Genomic DNA, 16,787 nt, shown 5'->3' with positions numbered 1-16,787 from the left:
CCTTGGTTTCATGCATCTGTCAAGGTCCCTACCACGTGAAGATGGTATAATAGAATTATAGGAAAGGACTAACTGGACATACAGAGACAAGGCATAAAAAGTAGTAGTTCTCGGTATCAACCAATAACAAGGTGGCTGCCTGCCTCGTGAAAATAAAAAAAATTACCGAATCTATTGTAAGACTATGAGGAATGGTATACCACAGAAACTGGTAGGGAGTGGAAAGTACTTGACCCCTTCTCGTTTAGTTTCCTTAGGTGGGGCGAAGCAAGATGTCTCTAGAAATCTCCCCGTCCCTGTGTTTTTCAGAGTGAAGAATTCCAGGCAAGGGAGGCATTGGCAGGAGGAGTGACGGTGAATCCACCACATACCAACAATGTAACGCCACAAAGGTGGGTTCTGGCGAGGAAAGATACCACTGCGGTTTGTGTTTTTCTCTGTGCTCACATGCGCGCATGCAAGTTGACACAAAATACAGAAGCTTGAAACCCATTTAGCAGAGGCTTCTTTCAAATTTGCTAAACTTTTCGTCTCCTTTTTTTTATTTTTTTTTGTTATGTAAGATTCCCAAAGGAGACGAGACTAATATTTTTGTAAGGCTGCAAGGTCCATCCACATGCATTAGGGGATCCCACAAGACACTCTGGTTTTTAAAATAATGGTCGGTGATAATGATCTCTCTCAATACGCTTTGCCATTTCGACGCTCGGTTTGGGCTACGTAAAGAGATGATGATGAATTTGGAGTCGGCACCTTCTGCTTGAATTCGGAGGAAGGAAAATCCTCTACTTGGAATTTAGTTCGACTAAAAAATTCGGACTGGTCCGAACTCTGATAAGTTAAATCTCAATAATTGCTCTGCAGACCGAAAAGAGAACACTTGAACACCCTTTAAATTAATTAAAATTAAAAAAAAAAACACTATAACAGAGCCTGCTTTTACTCGTGAATTTGTCTTCGTATACTGGAGGGTTTTTTTTTTTTTTTTTTTTGGATATGTGACTTTATAAGCTATCTTATTTTTTGAATTAAATTATGCTACTTCAAAAAAAAATTATATGTTGTGCATGGCAGTATTCATTCTATAATGCCTTTCTTTCTCTCCTCAAACTTTATATCTTTGTTATTTGTATCATTACTCTTGATGTTTGCATTGATTTATTTGTCATCATTAGTTCTTATTTGCATTATCTCGTATGTGTGAGGTCTTTGAGAGTGTTCGTGCAAGTTTTCTTTATTAGAATATGTTCGTCTTTCTAGACATGTTGTATTTTTTAAAAAAACAAAATTTGAATTGATTTTTTCTTGATATTATTGGATTATTTTAATATGCTGATATTAAAAATATTTTAAAAAAAATAAAAAAATATTTTAATATATTTCCAAACGAAAAATATTTTAAAAATTAATCGTTACCACAATGTTAAACACTACTTTAATCAACCATCAATTTTATCCAAGAAAAAAAATGTTGTTGCTAGAAAAAAAAACAGGGACAAAAATTGAGAAACTAAAAAAATAAGCATTTCATTTTTAATGTTCAAGAGGTGCAAAAAACTACAGTTTAGTCCTTGAAGTTTCTTGATATATATATATATATATATATATAGCCCTTAGAAGATTTTATGTTTAGATCCTGAACTTTATTATTATAATTAATTTTTTTTATATTTCAGATCAGGAAGGAGAGATAACATTGTTGGAAAAATGACGTGAAGAAAGAGAAATTGTTCGGTGATTGTTTATATTCCAACAACAAAAAGGATTGATCTTGATGCCAATAAATTTACCTTGAAAAAATAAAGTTTATGGAGGTAATTCAGAATTTTTATCTTACAAAAAAAAATGCAAGTCTGGAAAATATTTTTTGAATGGTTTTATATATATAGATTTTATGGTGTTTTATGATTACAAATAAATTTATATTGATTTTTATATTATTTTTAGATGAAAACAAGTTGAAATATACACTTTAAAACTCAAAAATTAACTTTTTAAACTATTAGAGACTGTCAGAATTTAAACCGGGTGACAACACGCCATCTTTCCAGGCAAATGACATGATGCCCATTAAATTATTTTTTAAAAAAAAATAGACAAAATGACACATTATTTATCCATTTAAAAAAAATATAAAGAGTCAGGCATTACATGTTTAAGTGCGCTTGGGTTTCTATTTTGGGCCAAGTGCTCCTAGTCTTCTATTTTTCTGGCTAGGCATGTGCCCTGAAAAATGATTTTCATGGGTTCAGCACTCGAACTCTTTCTATATTGTCTTTTGTTTTTTTTTTTTAATCAAATTAACTATGATTAAAAAAATATTTAAATGTTATCCAATTTTGTCATAATTTTCAAATAAAATTACATTTTTTATAATAATATTAACAAGTACTTTGTGAATGATTATATATCACCTAATATGAAGAATTTATATATAAAAAATATGCTCATGAATTTTAATTGAAAATAAAATATCTATTTTATTAATTTTTATGATCAAGTTTTTACATGATTTTCTTAGATCAATTATTCTTTTAACCTTCTCTTTTATTGCTTCCAAGTTATTGAATCATAATTTTTTTGTTATTATTATTATTGAACATTGTTTTTGCAATCATGACAATGTTTTGAAAAACAATGATTATGATAATATATATATATATATATATATATATATATATAATAGTTTTAATTAAAGAGATATTTTCCATCCTTTGTTGGAATAATTTTTTATGATTATTTATTTTAATGATATATAGTTTTTGCTTAAAAAACATGATGCTAATAAATAAAAAGTCTTTGTAAAAACAAAAAACATGCTTTAATAAAAAGGTGAAAAAAATCATCTATTTTTCATTCACACGACGTCGTCAGGCAGACAAAGAAGAGCTAGTCATCAAGCAAAGATGATCTGAATAATTTTATTGGCATTGAGGAGAAAAAGAGGAAAGAAAAGATGATATATCCAACGACACCGTTCTGAATGGGTTTTGTTAGGAATTGACAAGCGTTTTGGAATCAAAATTGTTTTAATCCCGGGGGTTAACTGCATATTGAAATAAAAGGGGGAGAATGTTGGGGGCAGAGCTCCCTAGTTCGCAAAAACTTGAGCGAAAAAACAGGAAGAAATTAAGCAGAAAGCAGAGGATCCATTTTTTTTCACTTCATGTGAGGATCCAACCCGTGATGGGCTGCTTATCATCAAATTCTGACATAATCCGCAGGGTGCACGAAACATAAAACTTCAATTCCTTTGCAAATAAAAAGCAAATTGATACGGCAATATGTATTGCCGTGCGGTGTTAGATGTTACACAAGCGAAAAGGCCAAGAACTTGCACTGGTTTCAGCTCAGCTGTATAGATCATCCTCATCGGCAGCAGCAGTTGCTGAAGCAAAAGGATCTGTAGCTCCTCCATCTGCTGCAGCATTCTCAGGACGGTCTGGAAACCGGAACTCGGTACCAAATCCACGAGATTGCTGCAAGGTCTGAGCAAAAGATTGGTACTTCCTGATGTCTGCATCACTGACACTTCGTCGTGCATATTTCATTGACTCCTCAAAATGTGCTGCCTTTATTTCTGGGACCTCATCAACATCATCCTCTTCCATTGCTTCGGGATTCTCTTGCTTCCTTTTCTCCTTCTCAATATCCTGCCATCCCCAAAAGGTTCATGAAGAACAAAAATACAAGTAGCGACTACAAGTCTTTGTCAAAGCCTTTTTCATTGACTATCTTCCCATTTTTCAGGTTAGTTATGAACAACTAACAAAAATACTCGACACAAACATTTTTTAACGAAATAAAAGCAAAATTTAGGGAAGGCCAACCAAAATGAGAAACAATTTGTTTAAAAAGCCACAAGGATTAAGAGCGTGTTTGGCAGTGTGGTTGCGGGTGCTTTTCAAATAACTTTTCGTGCCAAAATGCATGCCAACGATGTTTTTTCATTTTTTAAAAATCATTTTTGACATCAGCACATCAAAACGATCCAAAACGTACAAACCATATTAAATTTTAGCAAAAAAAAAAAACAAAAAATTTTCAATTTTTTTGGGAACGCGGCCGCAGCCGCGTTCCCAAACGATGCCTAAAACATATAAACAGACTCAACTTCAGACACCAGTTCACACACGCCTGAGTGCAGTACATGCTCACAAATCGATTAGATAAAATAAGAACAGAACTTCAATGCAGGTGTGCTCGTTCAACTTAAGGATGAAAAATAAGAATTCAAATGAGACTCTTACCTTCTCAATATTTTCTCTAATGGCATATTTGCAGGCACGTTGACAAATTTCAGTGATATCAGCACCACTAAAACCATTAGTATATCGTGCAAGAGCTGTCAGGTCAACATCCTTAGAAACAGGTGACTTCCGCAAACATGCTTTAAATATCTGAAGACGGGAAGCCTCGTCAGGAAGAGGAATATAAATCAACTGGTCCAGACGCCCGGGCCTAAGCAATGCTGGGTCAATAATATCTGGCCTGTTTGTTGCTCCAATGATAAAAACTGTTTTCTTTGCTGTCATGCCATCCATTTCCGTCAGAAGTTGATTCAAGACTCTATCAGCAGCACCCCCAGCATCTCCTACAGAGCTGCCACGCTGTAAGCAGGAAGAAGGGAAAATAAATTAATAAGATATAGATAGTGTACTGGACAAAAGGAGGCACTGGTGAAGGAAGTAGGAGAATATTTTTACAAGCATATAAGTTTCTAAGTACAAGTAGGAGCATTTTTCACTTAAGGTTAAAAGCATGCATACCTGAGTAGCAATGGAATCAAGTTCGTCAAAGAAAAGTACACATGGGGCTGACTGCCGTGCTTTGTCAAATATCTCCCGCACATTTGCTTCACTTTCTCCAAACCACATGGTTAGAAGCTCAGGACCCTTGACACTAATGAAGTTGGCCTGGCATTCATTAGCAATTGCCTTTGCAAGTAGGGTTTTACCACAGCCAGGAGGTCCATAAAAGAGAACACCTTTAGAAGGTGACATGCCAAATTTCTCAAACTTCTCAGGATGCTCCACTGGATATTGGACAGTCTGCCATCAGCCAGAAACAAGAATTTATATAAATAAAACCCAAGAAATAAGGAAGATGAAAAACTGAAGTACATCTAAAATATATTTCACATGCAAAATATTAAATCGAGATAAGATGGCAAACCTCTTGAAGCTCTCTTTTAACATTCTCCAATCCACCAATATCCTCCCATGAGACATTAGGAACCTCCACAACCTATCAACCAGGAACACATTTATGTCATTCCCAGGAAGCATATAGAAAACCCATCACACACACACATACATGTTTGTCATTCTCAGCAATTTATGACAAACATCAGTAAGGTAATCTAAGAAAATACAAGAAGAATTTTCCAGGAAGGATTGAGCGGAAACCAAAAAAGATAAAATTACAGCTAGGGCATCCATATGCTCCACCACTATTCTGGTCAAAGCATTCAATTATTTCATTCAAATTTCCTCAAAACAATTGATAATTAGCATGTTTAAAAGCTTGATTTGTTCAGAATTGGGCTAAGGGACCACTTCCTAGGCTGCTTGGGAGGGCTATAACCTCTTGTTTTTTACTTTTAAATGGAAGTTGTGCATTTTTTTTTTTAAAAAAAAAATGTAGAATGTGTGGAAGCATTGTTCAGAAAAAATCTCTTAAGAGACAAGACACATAGTAGGAAACCAAACTGCAATAATCTCTGGATAAGAAAACCAGACTGAAAAATTGTATTGTAAAAGACTCACTGTTTCACGCAAGGCTGATGGATTTGAAGTTCCCAATGCAGTTTGGAAGTGCTCATTAGTCACAGCCATTGAGTTTAACACCTCGGCATCAATTGTGTCATCCTCCAAATCAATAACATCCATTTTCTCCCTAATACACTGAAGAGCAGCCTCAGTACAAAGAGCTGCAAGATCTGCACCAACATAACCATGGGTGTCCTTTGCAACTTTTTCAAGATCAACCTGGAATTAAACGTTAATTCCACAAAACCATGAGTTCACATTGTTATGCAGAATAGAATTTAGTACACCAGAAGCAATAGTTAAGAGACTCACCTCTTCAGCAAGTTTCATATTTTTAGTATGAATTCTGAGGACCTCCAACCGTCCAACTTCATCTGGCACACCAATGTCAATCTCTCGATCAAATCTCCCAAATCTCCTCAAAGCTGGGTCAATGCTATTGGGCCTATTGGTAGCCCCCATAACAATCACATGTGCCCGTGACTTAAGGCCATCCATTAAAGTCAAAAGTTGTGAAACTATACGCCTCTCCACCTCACCGTGAGTCTTTTCCCTCTTAGGAGCAATAGAATCTATCTCATCGATAAAAATTATGGATGGTGCATTCTTTTCAGCTTCTTCAAACGCCTTCCTCAAGTTGCTTTCACTCTCACCAGCCAGCTTTGACATTATCTCAGGACCATTAATCAAAAAGAAGAATGCCCCTGTCTCATTAGCAACAGCTCTTGCAATCAGAGTTTTACCGGACCCAGGTGGTCCATACAGCAATATACCTTTTGGTGGTTTCACACCAATTGATTTGAAAAGCTGTGGGTGTCTAAGAGGAAGTTCAACTAGCTCACGAATCTGAGCCATTTGTTTCCTAACACCCCCAACATCATCATAGCCCACTTCATTCAATCTCTCTTCATCCTCGCGTTTGATGGGCTCTCCTTCACAAAAGATCTCGGTGTCTGGTGCCACAACACAGTATTCACCAGGGTCTGTCTCAATTACTTTGAACTCGACACTGCGCATGCCACCCCTGACAAGGAAGAGGTCATCTTTCCTAACAGGGCGGTAAGATTCCAAGAAATATGCTGTTGAAACACAAGGAGAGAGAAAAGATCATTAGAATAAAACATAACATTGTAGAATCACCTGCAACACAAGACGGGGTGATTGCCGGGGAAAAAAAGGTGCAAACTTACGCTTCAAATATGCATCAAAAAGATTGCCAGTAACACCCTCAATAGTGTCATCAATAGGAAGGATATGAACCCGCTTCCCATACTTCACATCAGGACATTGATGGACAGACACAACATCACCAAGACGGACTCTAAGATTAGCCCTGACAACTTTATTCATTCTGATTTTTGGTTCCTCACATTGTTCCTCAGCAAGAACAATGCAAACAGTGTCTCTACGCTTCTTTCCCTACATTACAACAACCATATTTTACAAATTCTCCAGAGTAAAACACAATACCTTATAAACCCACTGAAAGCCAAAGTTACCTTAATTAGCACAGTGTCACCACGAAAAAACTGAAGCTTCTCCATTGTAGCAGGATGCATAGCAACCACAGAGTTATCATCATTGATCGCCTCGTCAACAACAAGACGATTGGGAGACTTCTTTCGCTCTAAAATCGCAGTCGAAAAATCTTTCTTACCACTTTTCCTATAATAATTTACGCATAAACAAGTTTGGTTACCGCACAGTAAAGACACTAAATCAAAACCCAGTAACCAAAAACTCAATGATCATCTAGTGCAACGAATTCATTCTCGATTCTTTCAAAACACAGTCAAGGCAAATAAGCTCATAAGAATAAACCAAACTAGTCACAACAATCATTCTTCGAAAAAAGAAACAAAAAACCTCATATATTACAAAAGTTAGGGATTTTTCTGATTACTTATAAACAAACTAACAATTACATCATAAACAAAAGAAAAATGTAGAGGAAACATACGGGTCAGTGGAAGAGGAGGGCTGGCTAGAGCTTGGATCCTCCATTGATTTTGAGATTTTGCTAGGGTTGATGAAATTGAGAGTGGTCGTCTTAATTCAAATGTTCGATTTGCCTGTATTCTTCTCTCCTAGGGGGGTGAATATTTATATTATATATTTGCAGTGTTGGAGGTGGACTGGAAATCCAATCACATTCAACCATCTAGTCATGAAACCTATCATATTCCTCCACGTAATATAGACATGTCTTGCACGTTGGGGCAAGTCCAAATTTCATTGGTAAATAAAAAATAAAAATGTTAAATTAAACTCTTAATTAAAAAGTAAATTAAAAACTGTTTATTTGAACTTGTTTTGTACCCTTTTCTGTATTTGGTTTTTTTTTTTAATCAACAATTATTTTATTATTGTTGTTTTTCTAAATTTATTTTTTAATGTGCAAAAATGTAATGGTTACAATATTATTTCCCTACAAATATATTATTTTTATTCCCAGCAAAGCCACAAAGATCAAATTTACTCTTATAGTAGGAATATATAACACCTCATTCAAAGTTAATGTCTTACCCGAAGTTAATTTTATAAGGACTTTGTTTTTACCAAGAACATTTATAGTTCTCGAGTCTCAAATATAAACCACTTCTTTTCCAACCTCAAAAGATATATAAGGGAAGAATAATTATTTATTTGCATATATGTGCCTAGTGACAGTAGATCTACCATCCAATTTTTCTCATAGCTCACTATATTAACTCAAGAAACAATCGCAATAATAATGTCTTCTCCCTAGACTATCTAGATCTTAGATTTAGAAGGATTGTTATTTCTCACTCTATTTCAGCATTCAAGTATATGGTGGTTAGAATTATCACATACAAAACAGTTCATTTTCTTCTTAAAATTATTAGGTTTGGATTTGAACATATTAGAATTAGAATTGTTGTAGTTGGATTTATTATTGTTATTAAATTTATTGTCATACCCTTTTTTATTTGAACTTCATTCCATCAAGTTTGCTTGGGTGGCATCTTCTTAAAACTCTTTTCTATTTGTGTTTTCAGTGATAATATGGGTGATGAGACCGATCAAAGATAAATGGTCTATGTTTGTGTTTTAGTTGTTGCTTATAGTCGCTCCATAAGTTGGGAAGTTATTTGATTAATATTCCAGTAACAAATCTTTCAAAAATATTGATATTTTCAGCTTTTGGTATTTAATAATTTAAGTTTTGATATCTTTATTATCCACCAATTTTTATTAGTAAAAATTCTTAAATGACAAATTTTTGTTTTCTCACATCGTATTTTATTACTATATTGATTCATATCTCATTAATTTTTTTATAGCTGCAATATATATCAAATATTTTTATTGGAAAGAATGCTTTTAAAATAAAGTGAATACAAATCTTATTCTCATATGTTCATGCTTCAAGCAACAGACAAAATAAATCCCCCCCCCCCCCAAAATTCCATTCTATAATTTATTTTCATATCAAGGTTATTAAAGCTTGTTACAATCAAATCATAAAGTCTTTATATGACAAATTAATAATACAAGTAAAATTCTATCAAGTAATCCACAATTAGCAATTATTTCACATATTATTTCAATTATTTTTTTTACTATAATTAAATTTGATTATAATATTTAATTTGAATTCAATTATTATAAAATCTTAAGAGTTTTTCTCATTTATTATAAGCTGAAATCCATCCCTCAGAATAATTATTATTATCGTTAAATAGCAGGTTAACAAATGTCAATCAAGTATTAAAAAAAATTATTTTTATAATTTAAAAATATTGTTTATAAATTGATAACGACGTATATTTATTTGTTCACACAAAACTTATAAATGTGTAGCTGTTATAGTTTATTTAAGGGGAAATCACTCACCTACATCCTTGCAAACGAGGCTATATGATACACAATAATTTCATGAAGTTAATACAAAAGACCTTGATACACATTTGTTTCTTGATGAGTGGGTGCTTGCTTTATTTATTATTATTATTTATTATTAATGTGGATGTCCGGGTAATCTTACACGTACTTCGATTAATCCTATAATGTTTGCTTTATTTTCTTATTATATAATTATATGCCACTAATCAATACCAAATTTGTAAAATAGATTGGAAATAATAAAAAAAATTGTGTAGGCTATCACCAACCTTGTGCCAATTTAGCATGTTTTTCTTACTTAATAAGTTAATTAGGTTTCTTTTCCAGTTGTTTGTTAATTTTATTTTGTTCATATGATTTTTTTACAAGTTAATTAGTTTTTTTTTTCTTATAGTTATAATATAATTGGAATTGAAACAATAACACGTTCTTCAAAAGAACAAACTATCGATGGTGAAACAACTGAGACTGGGATCTAAATGAAATATTCTTAATACTATAAGGGTTTAAAATGCACTTTACCTATGGTTTTAAGACCTTTAAAATCTAGTCGTGGTCTTATTTTTGGTTTAATTAAGCAATACAAGAATGCAGTTCAGGGTTTTGGGGCTCTGAATCAATGAAACACAGGGTGTGAAACTCTGGGGCCAAACAGAAAGAGAAAGGAAAATTAAAGAAATGGGTATCGAAATTGGAGGGTCAATAGAGAAGGTGAATGGGAAAGAAATAAGTTATAATGAGTTTGTGGAGAGATATTTAGCGAAGAACCAACCAGTTGTTTTAACAGGTTTAATGGATGATTGGAGGGCTTGCAAAGATTGGGTCTTTGATAGTGGAAAACCCAACTTGAAGTTCTTCTCGACTCACTTTGGCAATTCCAAAGTTCAGGTAATTTACCTTCTCAAATTTCACTTATTCTTTTACATATGTTGTTATCATACTGGAATAAGAATTCTGTGAATTCTGTGAATTTTTGAAGTCTCATTTTTTATTGGTTTTGTTTTGTATGTTTTATTGGGTTGGTTTCTTTGGGCTTTTTATTTGATATGTTAATGTAATGGGAATGTTGAAGCTATTCTTTTAATGGGTTTTTTTTTGCTTGATTCTGCTAAAAAGTGCTATATTGGTTTTGTTATTGTTCTTAGGTTGCTGATTGTGGTACTAGAGAATTTACGGATCAGAAGAGAGTAGAAATGACTGTTTCTGAGTTTATTGACCATTGGATTGATGCCAAAGAGTGTGGTGGGGCATCAAATTCATTTCAAGAGGGTAATGACAAGTTAGTGCTATATTTAAAGGACTGGCATTTTGTAACGGTACAAGTTCTTAAGTGTAGTTTCTCTATTTGTTTATTTATTTATTTGCATTTGGGATTTTAGTGTTTATTATGTACTTGACCGAGTTACCACGTCTGCAAGGATTCTGAGTGTCAAATACTTGAATTTCATTGAGTAGAGGCATAGATGAATGTTTTAGTGAATTCTTAACGTATATTATTAGCATCAATAAGCCACAAACCCTTTGTGATTGCTCTTTCAAATGACCAGTTTTGATTCTATGATTGATACATACATTTTAATTATGAGTGAAAGCTTTGAAGCCTTTACTCCAGTAGGCTTCATAGCACAGAAGCAACTTCTAAAATGGGAGACTCTACAGAGAATGGATAAGTAAGCAATGACGGTAAAGATTAGCCTGTTTGTGGCACTTGCTTAGTTGTTTGAAGGCTAAGGAAGCTTCAGAAGATAGTCTGTTGTCAGATTGACTCATGGGGTATTATAGGGTTGTAAGGAGCAATCATTTTGGGCACCTATCACATTGGTAACTGTCTCATTCTAGAATATGACTATTATTTTTTCTTGTCAATCATAATACAATCAAATATAGAACCGACCAATCAAGGAATGTGGAACCAATTGGTTTGTGGTGATAAAATAATAACTTAAAGGAATATAGTAGTCATTATATATACTACAAAAAACTCAATGCATGTATTTGGGTGAGTATTTTGCCATTTCCAACTCTCTCCCCATTCCCTCTATTCATGGTTTAAAGTTTTTCTTTTGCTTAGCAAGGCAAATAATTGTACATCATGTCAACTTTATATGTTAAGAGTCACTCCAAGATGCATATATTGAAGCATTAGTAGTGTGAATATCTCACTTGTTCTCTGCTCGTCTTTGCTGTTGATTCTCAGGAGTACCCAGAATATGTAGCATACAGAACTCCTCTGTTTTTTTGCGATGATTGGCTCAATCTGTATCTCGACCATTATCGCATGCATAATGATTCTGATACTTGTCAAGAGAATGATGGAATAAGTTGCTCTGATTATCGGTTTGTTTATATGGGAGCAAAAGGTCATTAATTGATGTCATGAATCCTCTACCTTTTCTTGTTAGATTAAATATCATTGTAAACATATTTGTATCTCTGGTAAGCACATACATTTACTTTCCTTATTTATTTTGGTTGAATGTTAACCTAGACATTTACTTTCCTTTTCATCTTTTCAGGATCCTGGACTCCTCTTCATGCTGATGTTTTCAGGTCATATAGTTGGTCAGCAAATGTGTGTGGGAAGAAGAAATGGCTTTTTCTACCTCCTTCTCAATGTCATCTTGTTTTTGACAGGTATGCATAGACATCCTATTTATGGATTTGAAAAACATGCTATTAAAAGAGCACACCATGCTTAGCTCTGGTTGTAGATTGGAATCAGGACCTCTGTCTTTCAAATACTGTCTCTTGAAATGGAACTTTCAGTTATGGTACTAGATGAAATTAAAACACAACAACAGCATCCATCTTCTTTAGTTATATGGGGCTTCGATGGTTGATGGATTGGTTCTTGTCCACATGTCGACTGTAGCCTAGAGTAAACAATAACATTGACCTTAGCAGTTATACACCTGTGTGCCACAGCGAATTGCAAGTGGCAACTAACTGGCTTGCATGATCTTTTCTAACAATTTCTTACCTGGGAAACTCTTTTTTATTTATAGAGCCCTACAACTTAACACCACAGAACAGAGCATCTAAGTATGTATGTATTGTATGAATATGTGAATGATTACAAGGAACTTTTAATTTCTACCTATTTTGTTTCATTTGATTCAGGGGCTTTAAAAGCTGTGTTTATAATATTTTTGATGATGTTAGTGAAACGAACTTTCCAGGTTTTAAGAAAGTAAGTCGCTGGTCTCAATCTTCAGATTGTCAGCTCCCTAAAAGACACTCTGTACTTATGCTGCCTGTGTTTTCATGTCATGGGTGCAGGCTATCTGGCTGGAGTGCTCTCAAGAACAGAATGAAATTATCTTTGTACCTAGTGGATGGTATCATCAAGTTCATAATATGGTACCTTACTTTCTCTTTTATGTTTCAGCTTATTATTGATGATATGGATATATAAACATGATTTCTTTATGCTTAATTCCCTTCTCACAGCCAAAAGCTTTTGATATTCTAGAAACATCGGACTGCTTCTTGATCCAAATCATATGGCTTGTGAGCACAACTCCAGCATGTTTCTATTTGCATTTTTGTCTTATTTTTACACTATAGCAAGTTAGGCTGGAGCAGTGTGAAACTTGCTTGCTGTAATGTTAAGAGTCGTGGGCTTGCAACCACAAGGTTGCATGTTTAAGAATGTGTTTGGGAACGCAGTGCAAACCGCGTTCTCAAAAAATTCATTTTTTTTTGCTAAAATTTAATATGGTTTATACGTTTTGGATCGTTTTGATGTGCTGATATCAAAAATGATTTTTTAAAAATAAAAAAACATCATTGGCATGTATTTCGGCATAAAAAGTTATTTGAAAAGCAACTGCTACCACACTGCCAAACACATTCTAAATCTATAAAAGCACTTTTTTGACAATTTCAGAAAGGTGGGACTGCCTCCAAATCCCCCGAGGACACTTCAGTACAGCCATGACCGGTTAATGTCTTGTTTATTTAGTCTTCAATGGATGTCAAATGTGACTTAATCATTCAGATTTGATGGACACTGCATTTTAACATAGGACTATTGTTTAATTGTGAGTTTATTAATTGTTTTCTTTATTGAAAAATATTTACAAAAAATGATTTCAGGAAGATACAATATCAATAAATCACAACTGGTTCAATGCGTATAATCTTTCATGGGTGGTAAGTACAGCAGTAAAGCCAAATTATTCATTTAGGAAAAAATAACTTTGAATAAAATTAGGGAAGCCAACCTTGTCTCACTAATTTCCTCATTCCTTTAGTTGGATTTGCTTTCGAGAGACTACAAGGAAGCTAAGGAGTACATAGAAGACATCCGTGATATCTGTGATGATTTTGAAGGTCTATGCCAACGCAATCTTGCTGCTAACACAGGTAAACTATTTGTAAGAAGATACATACACATGCTTGTTGGAGTCCTTTTGACTTTTATAACAGCCTTTCTTCCAATTCAATGGTCAGATCACCTGTGCTATTAGCTTCTTATTTTTTTTTGCAAAATGTTATCAGGTTTATATCTAATCTGCCAATGTGACTAGCTGCTACTCTCTATTCAAAATCAATTTGGTATTAGCAACTTGTGAACTATGCCAGGCTACCTTTGGTAGGCACAGAAATTCTGTCAAAGTCGCAGTGGGCCAGAGGAAATTATCGATTCAGTTCACTTAAAAAGCAATAGTAAAGTACTCCTGTGAGAAATAAAAAAGGTTTTGGCCAAGTAGGCCTACAACAATAATTAGCAAGTAACAATAATTCCACCGTCTTAGTTGTGATCTGATTTTACGATGAAGATGGTTGAAGAAAATAGGGCTGGAATGAAATTCCTATAGTGCTTTTCAAAACAGGGAAGTAGGTTAGTATTTCATTATAGCGTGGAAATGTTGGCTTCCAAGAAAAAGCTCCTCTACGTTGTCTTTGCTGCTGGAGTCCAAACTTTCTTTTCTTTTCTTTTCTTTTCTATTGGCATGAAATAAGACCTGCATTATGGGGTATTTTACACGGTGCATGTCATCAAGTGTCCAAGTGTTGCCAGCTCAATGGAGGCCTGTATAACTTGAAATATACTCTATCCCCAGGTTCGGTAAGTGGGAGTCAGGAAATATGGCATCTTCAAAGCATGGTATGAAATTATTCATCTATCCAATGCTTGAACTGGCTCAAAATATTAATTGGAGTAGAAGATGAATTTCTTGCTGCAGCAATGGCTTAAACGAAACATTGCCAAGCCAATGTCTACTACTATTCTTGATTTGATTGGAAATAAATGGCAAGATATCTGTTGGGACATATTTTTTGGATGCAAGATTCAATTGTAAACTTTTATTGTGTCCATTGCATGTGATAATGCTAATTGTAGCTGTAGAAGATGCCTGGTGAGGTTATCTAAATCTTACACTGTTTACTAATGGTTGTTTTTAACAGGAATGAATTTTTCTGATTTTTTTATCTTCCTATCTCGCTTCTTCTCGGCCAATATCCTCCAACTCTACTGTCAACTTAGAGAAGAAGGAATTTCAGTCTGGGGTTCGTCTAAAATGGCTAAGCATTTAGTTTTTAATTTAGCATCTATACGGAGGATTGCATTGAAATTGACAAGCATGGATGTTGTAGCTGGAAATCATGGCTTCTTCTTGGATCTGATGGAAACGTTAGATGATCCCAATTTTCTTAAACTGTTCATTGATGTGGGCAGAGCATATGGGAAAATACACGAGCAACAGAATTGTAGTTGTGATACAAAGAAAGCTTGGATGGTTGAGTTTTTAGACTACAGCTCTCATATACGCAATCCTGAAGATTTTGTTAAGTTCATTGACTACTCTGTAACAAAACTCGGTGCTACTTTCTGTGAGGAAAATCTTTTGTTGTCTGGATTGAACAACTGGCCGCTCTTTGAAGATCAATGATCAGGCCTGACAATTTTCTCCTCTGGGCTAACTATTGGCGCTTAAAGACCTATTGAGAGAGGTCCATATTGACCTTATGCTGCATGCCAATATGAAAGACCAGTAGGAAGTGGAAATTCTTGCTTGCAAAATTAGGAGATGAAGACGAGATCATGATAGCCCAATTTGTAAACGAAGAACTGGGATGAATATACGTATCTTGATACAATGTAGCTAAAGACGGGGAACTCAAAAGCCAAAGCTGGTTATCACTCACGGTCATCAATACTTGGATGTCAGGGGAAATATTCGTTCTTTTTCAGTTTTACTTCTTTGCATCCCTGTAATATATACGTTTTTGTAATGTTTAACCTCCCAAGACCACAGCTAGAATTAATCAAAGTTTGCTGTAGTACGTCTTAGTGGGAAGCAGAAAGTGAAAGAACTCGATGTTTTTCTCTTTACCCTTCCTTTTCTCAGTGGTAAATGGTGCATTGTCTTGTAATGGAAGAAAGGCAGGCACGTGAGAGACCAGCTTTTGTCCACCTTTTGCTTTACTTGGTTTAGCCCCACATAACGCTGGTTTCTTTGCTTTTTATACATTTCCCGTTTAAATCAGCCTTGTCATTGCAATCTTAACAAGGAATCGTATTTCTAGCCTACGCCTGTTTTGCCAAATTCTTCATCACCTCTGATAATTGTAAATAAAAAAGTGCATTAGATTGTTACAGTGGAGGATCGGCAGAGAGAGAATTAGATAAAGGGGTTGCTAGCTTGACTTTCTAGAGGAAGGATATCTGTCTAGGAAGGGCTATGGCCAGAGGTCTTTCCAAGAAATGATAAGGGACAGAAGATGTTGTAGAAAAATATTATAATATTGTATTTAATCAATGTTAGTTCAAATCCATGGTTGGAGAAGAGGACAAGCTGCAGTTAACGGTGCTGTCTTTGACTAATTTTATAATGGCTACTCGGTTACATCATACTTAGTTGTATTTTATTCCATTCCCCAAAAGATGAATTGCACGTTAGGATATTGTAGTACAAAGAGAAGTCCGTATGGCCTAAACTTTGCTTTCTTTATTGATGCTCCCACATGCAATGCCCTGAAGAAAGGATGGATGCATTGCCTATAACGAGGCAAGTGCGTCGAAGTTTCCTTGATACAGTGCGGGCTTTCAAATTGCTAGCAGCAATGCCTTGTGGGCATCTCCAATGGGAGAGCCAATTGCCTCTTGCAAGGTAGTTAAGGGAGTCTCTGCCATTTGAG

The 16,787-nt window shown here is 34.6% G+C and overlaps 2 protein-coding genes across 3 annotated transcripts; one reads left to right on the top strand and one right to left on the bottom strand.

Moving 5' to 3' along the window:
* Positions 1–3,129: 3,129 nt before the first annotated feature.
* On the bottom strand, positions 3,130–7,874 carry LOC133675778 (cell division cycle protein 48 homolog). The gene is made up of 9 exons (XM_062097253.1): positions 7,732–7,874; positions 7,271–7,436; positions 6,962–7,190; positions 6,084–6,850; positions 5,769–5,990; positions 5,176–5,247; positions 4,770–5,051; positions 4,251–4,610; positions 3,130–3,653 (listed from the first exon to the last, which is right to left on the bottom strand). Exons 1-9 carry the CDS (start codon positions 7,773–7,775, stop codon positions 3,351–3,353), a joined length of 2,445 nt encoding a protein of 814 aa, XP_061953237.1. The 5' UTR covers positions 7,776–7,874; the 3' UTR covers positions 3,130–3,350.
* Positions 7,875–10,190: 2,316 nt separating this feature from the next.
* On the top strand, positions 10,191–15,981 carry LOC133676298 (arginine-specific demethylase JMJ20). 2 transcript variants are annotated; one of them, XM_062097954.1, is made up of 9 exons: positions 10,191–10,526; positions 10,784–10,954; positions 11,836–11,998; positions 12,155–12,272; positions 12,759–12,828; positions 12,918–12,998; positions 13,737–13,793; positions 13,895–14,006; positions 15,054–15,981. In XM_062097954.1, exons 1-9 carry the CDS (start codon positions 10,317–10,319, stop codon positions 15,536–15,538), a joined length of 1,467 nt encoding a protein of 488 aa, XP_061953938.1. In that variant the 5' UTR covers positions 10,191–10,316; the 3' UTR covers positions 15,539–15,981. The 2 variants fall into 2 exon arrangements, with proteins under 2 accessions (XP_061953938.1, XP_061953939.1); XM_062097955.1 differs by lacking the exon at positions 11,836–11,998 and having other exon boundaries at positions 10,784–10,907.
* Positions 15,982–16,787: the final 806 nt, after the last annotated feature.

The sequence above is a fragment of the Populus nigra genome, chromosome 16 (assembly GCF_951802175.1).
Source record: "Populus nigra chromosome 16, ddPopNigr1.1, whole genome shotgun sequence".
Taxonomy (NCBI): Eukaryota; Viridiplantae; Streptophyta; class Magnoliopsida; order Malpighiales; family Salicaceae; genus Populus; species Populus nigra.
The sequence above is the reverse complement of the archived record's forward strand: the minus strand, read 5'-3'. Positions and strand labels throughout refer to the sequence as shown.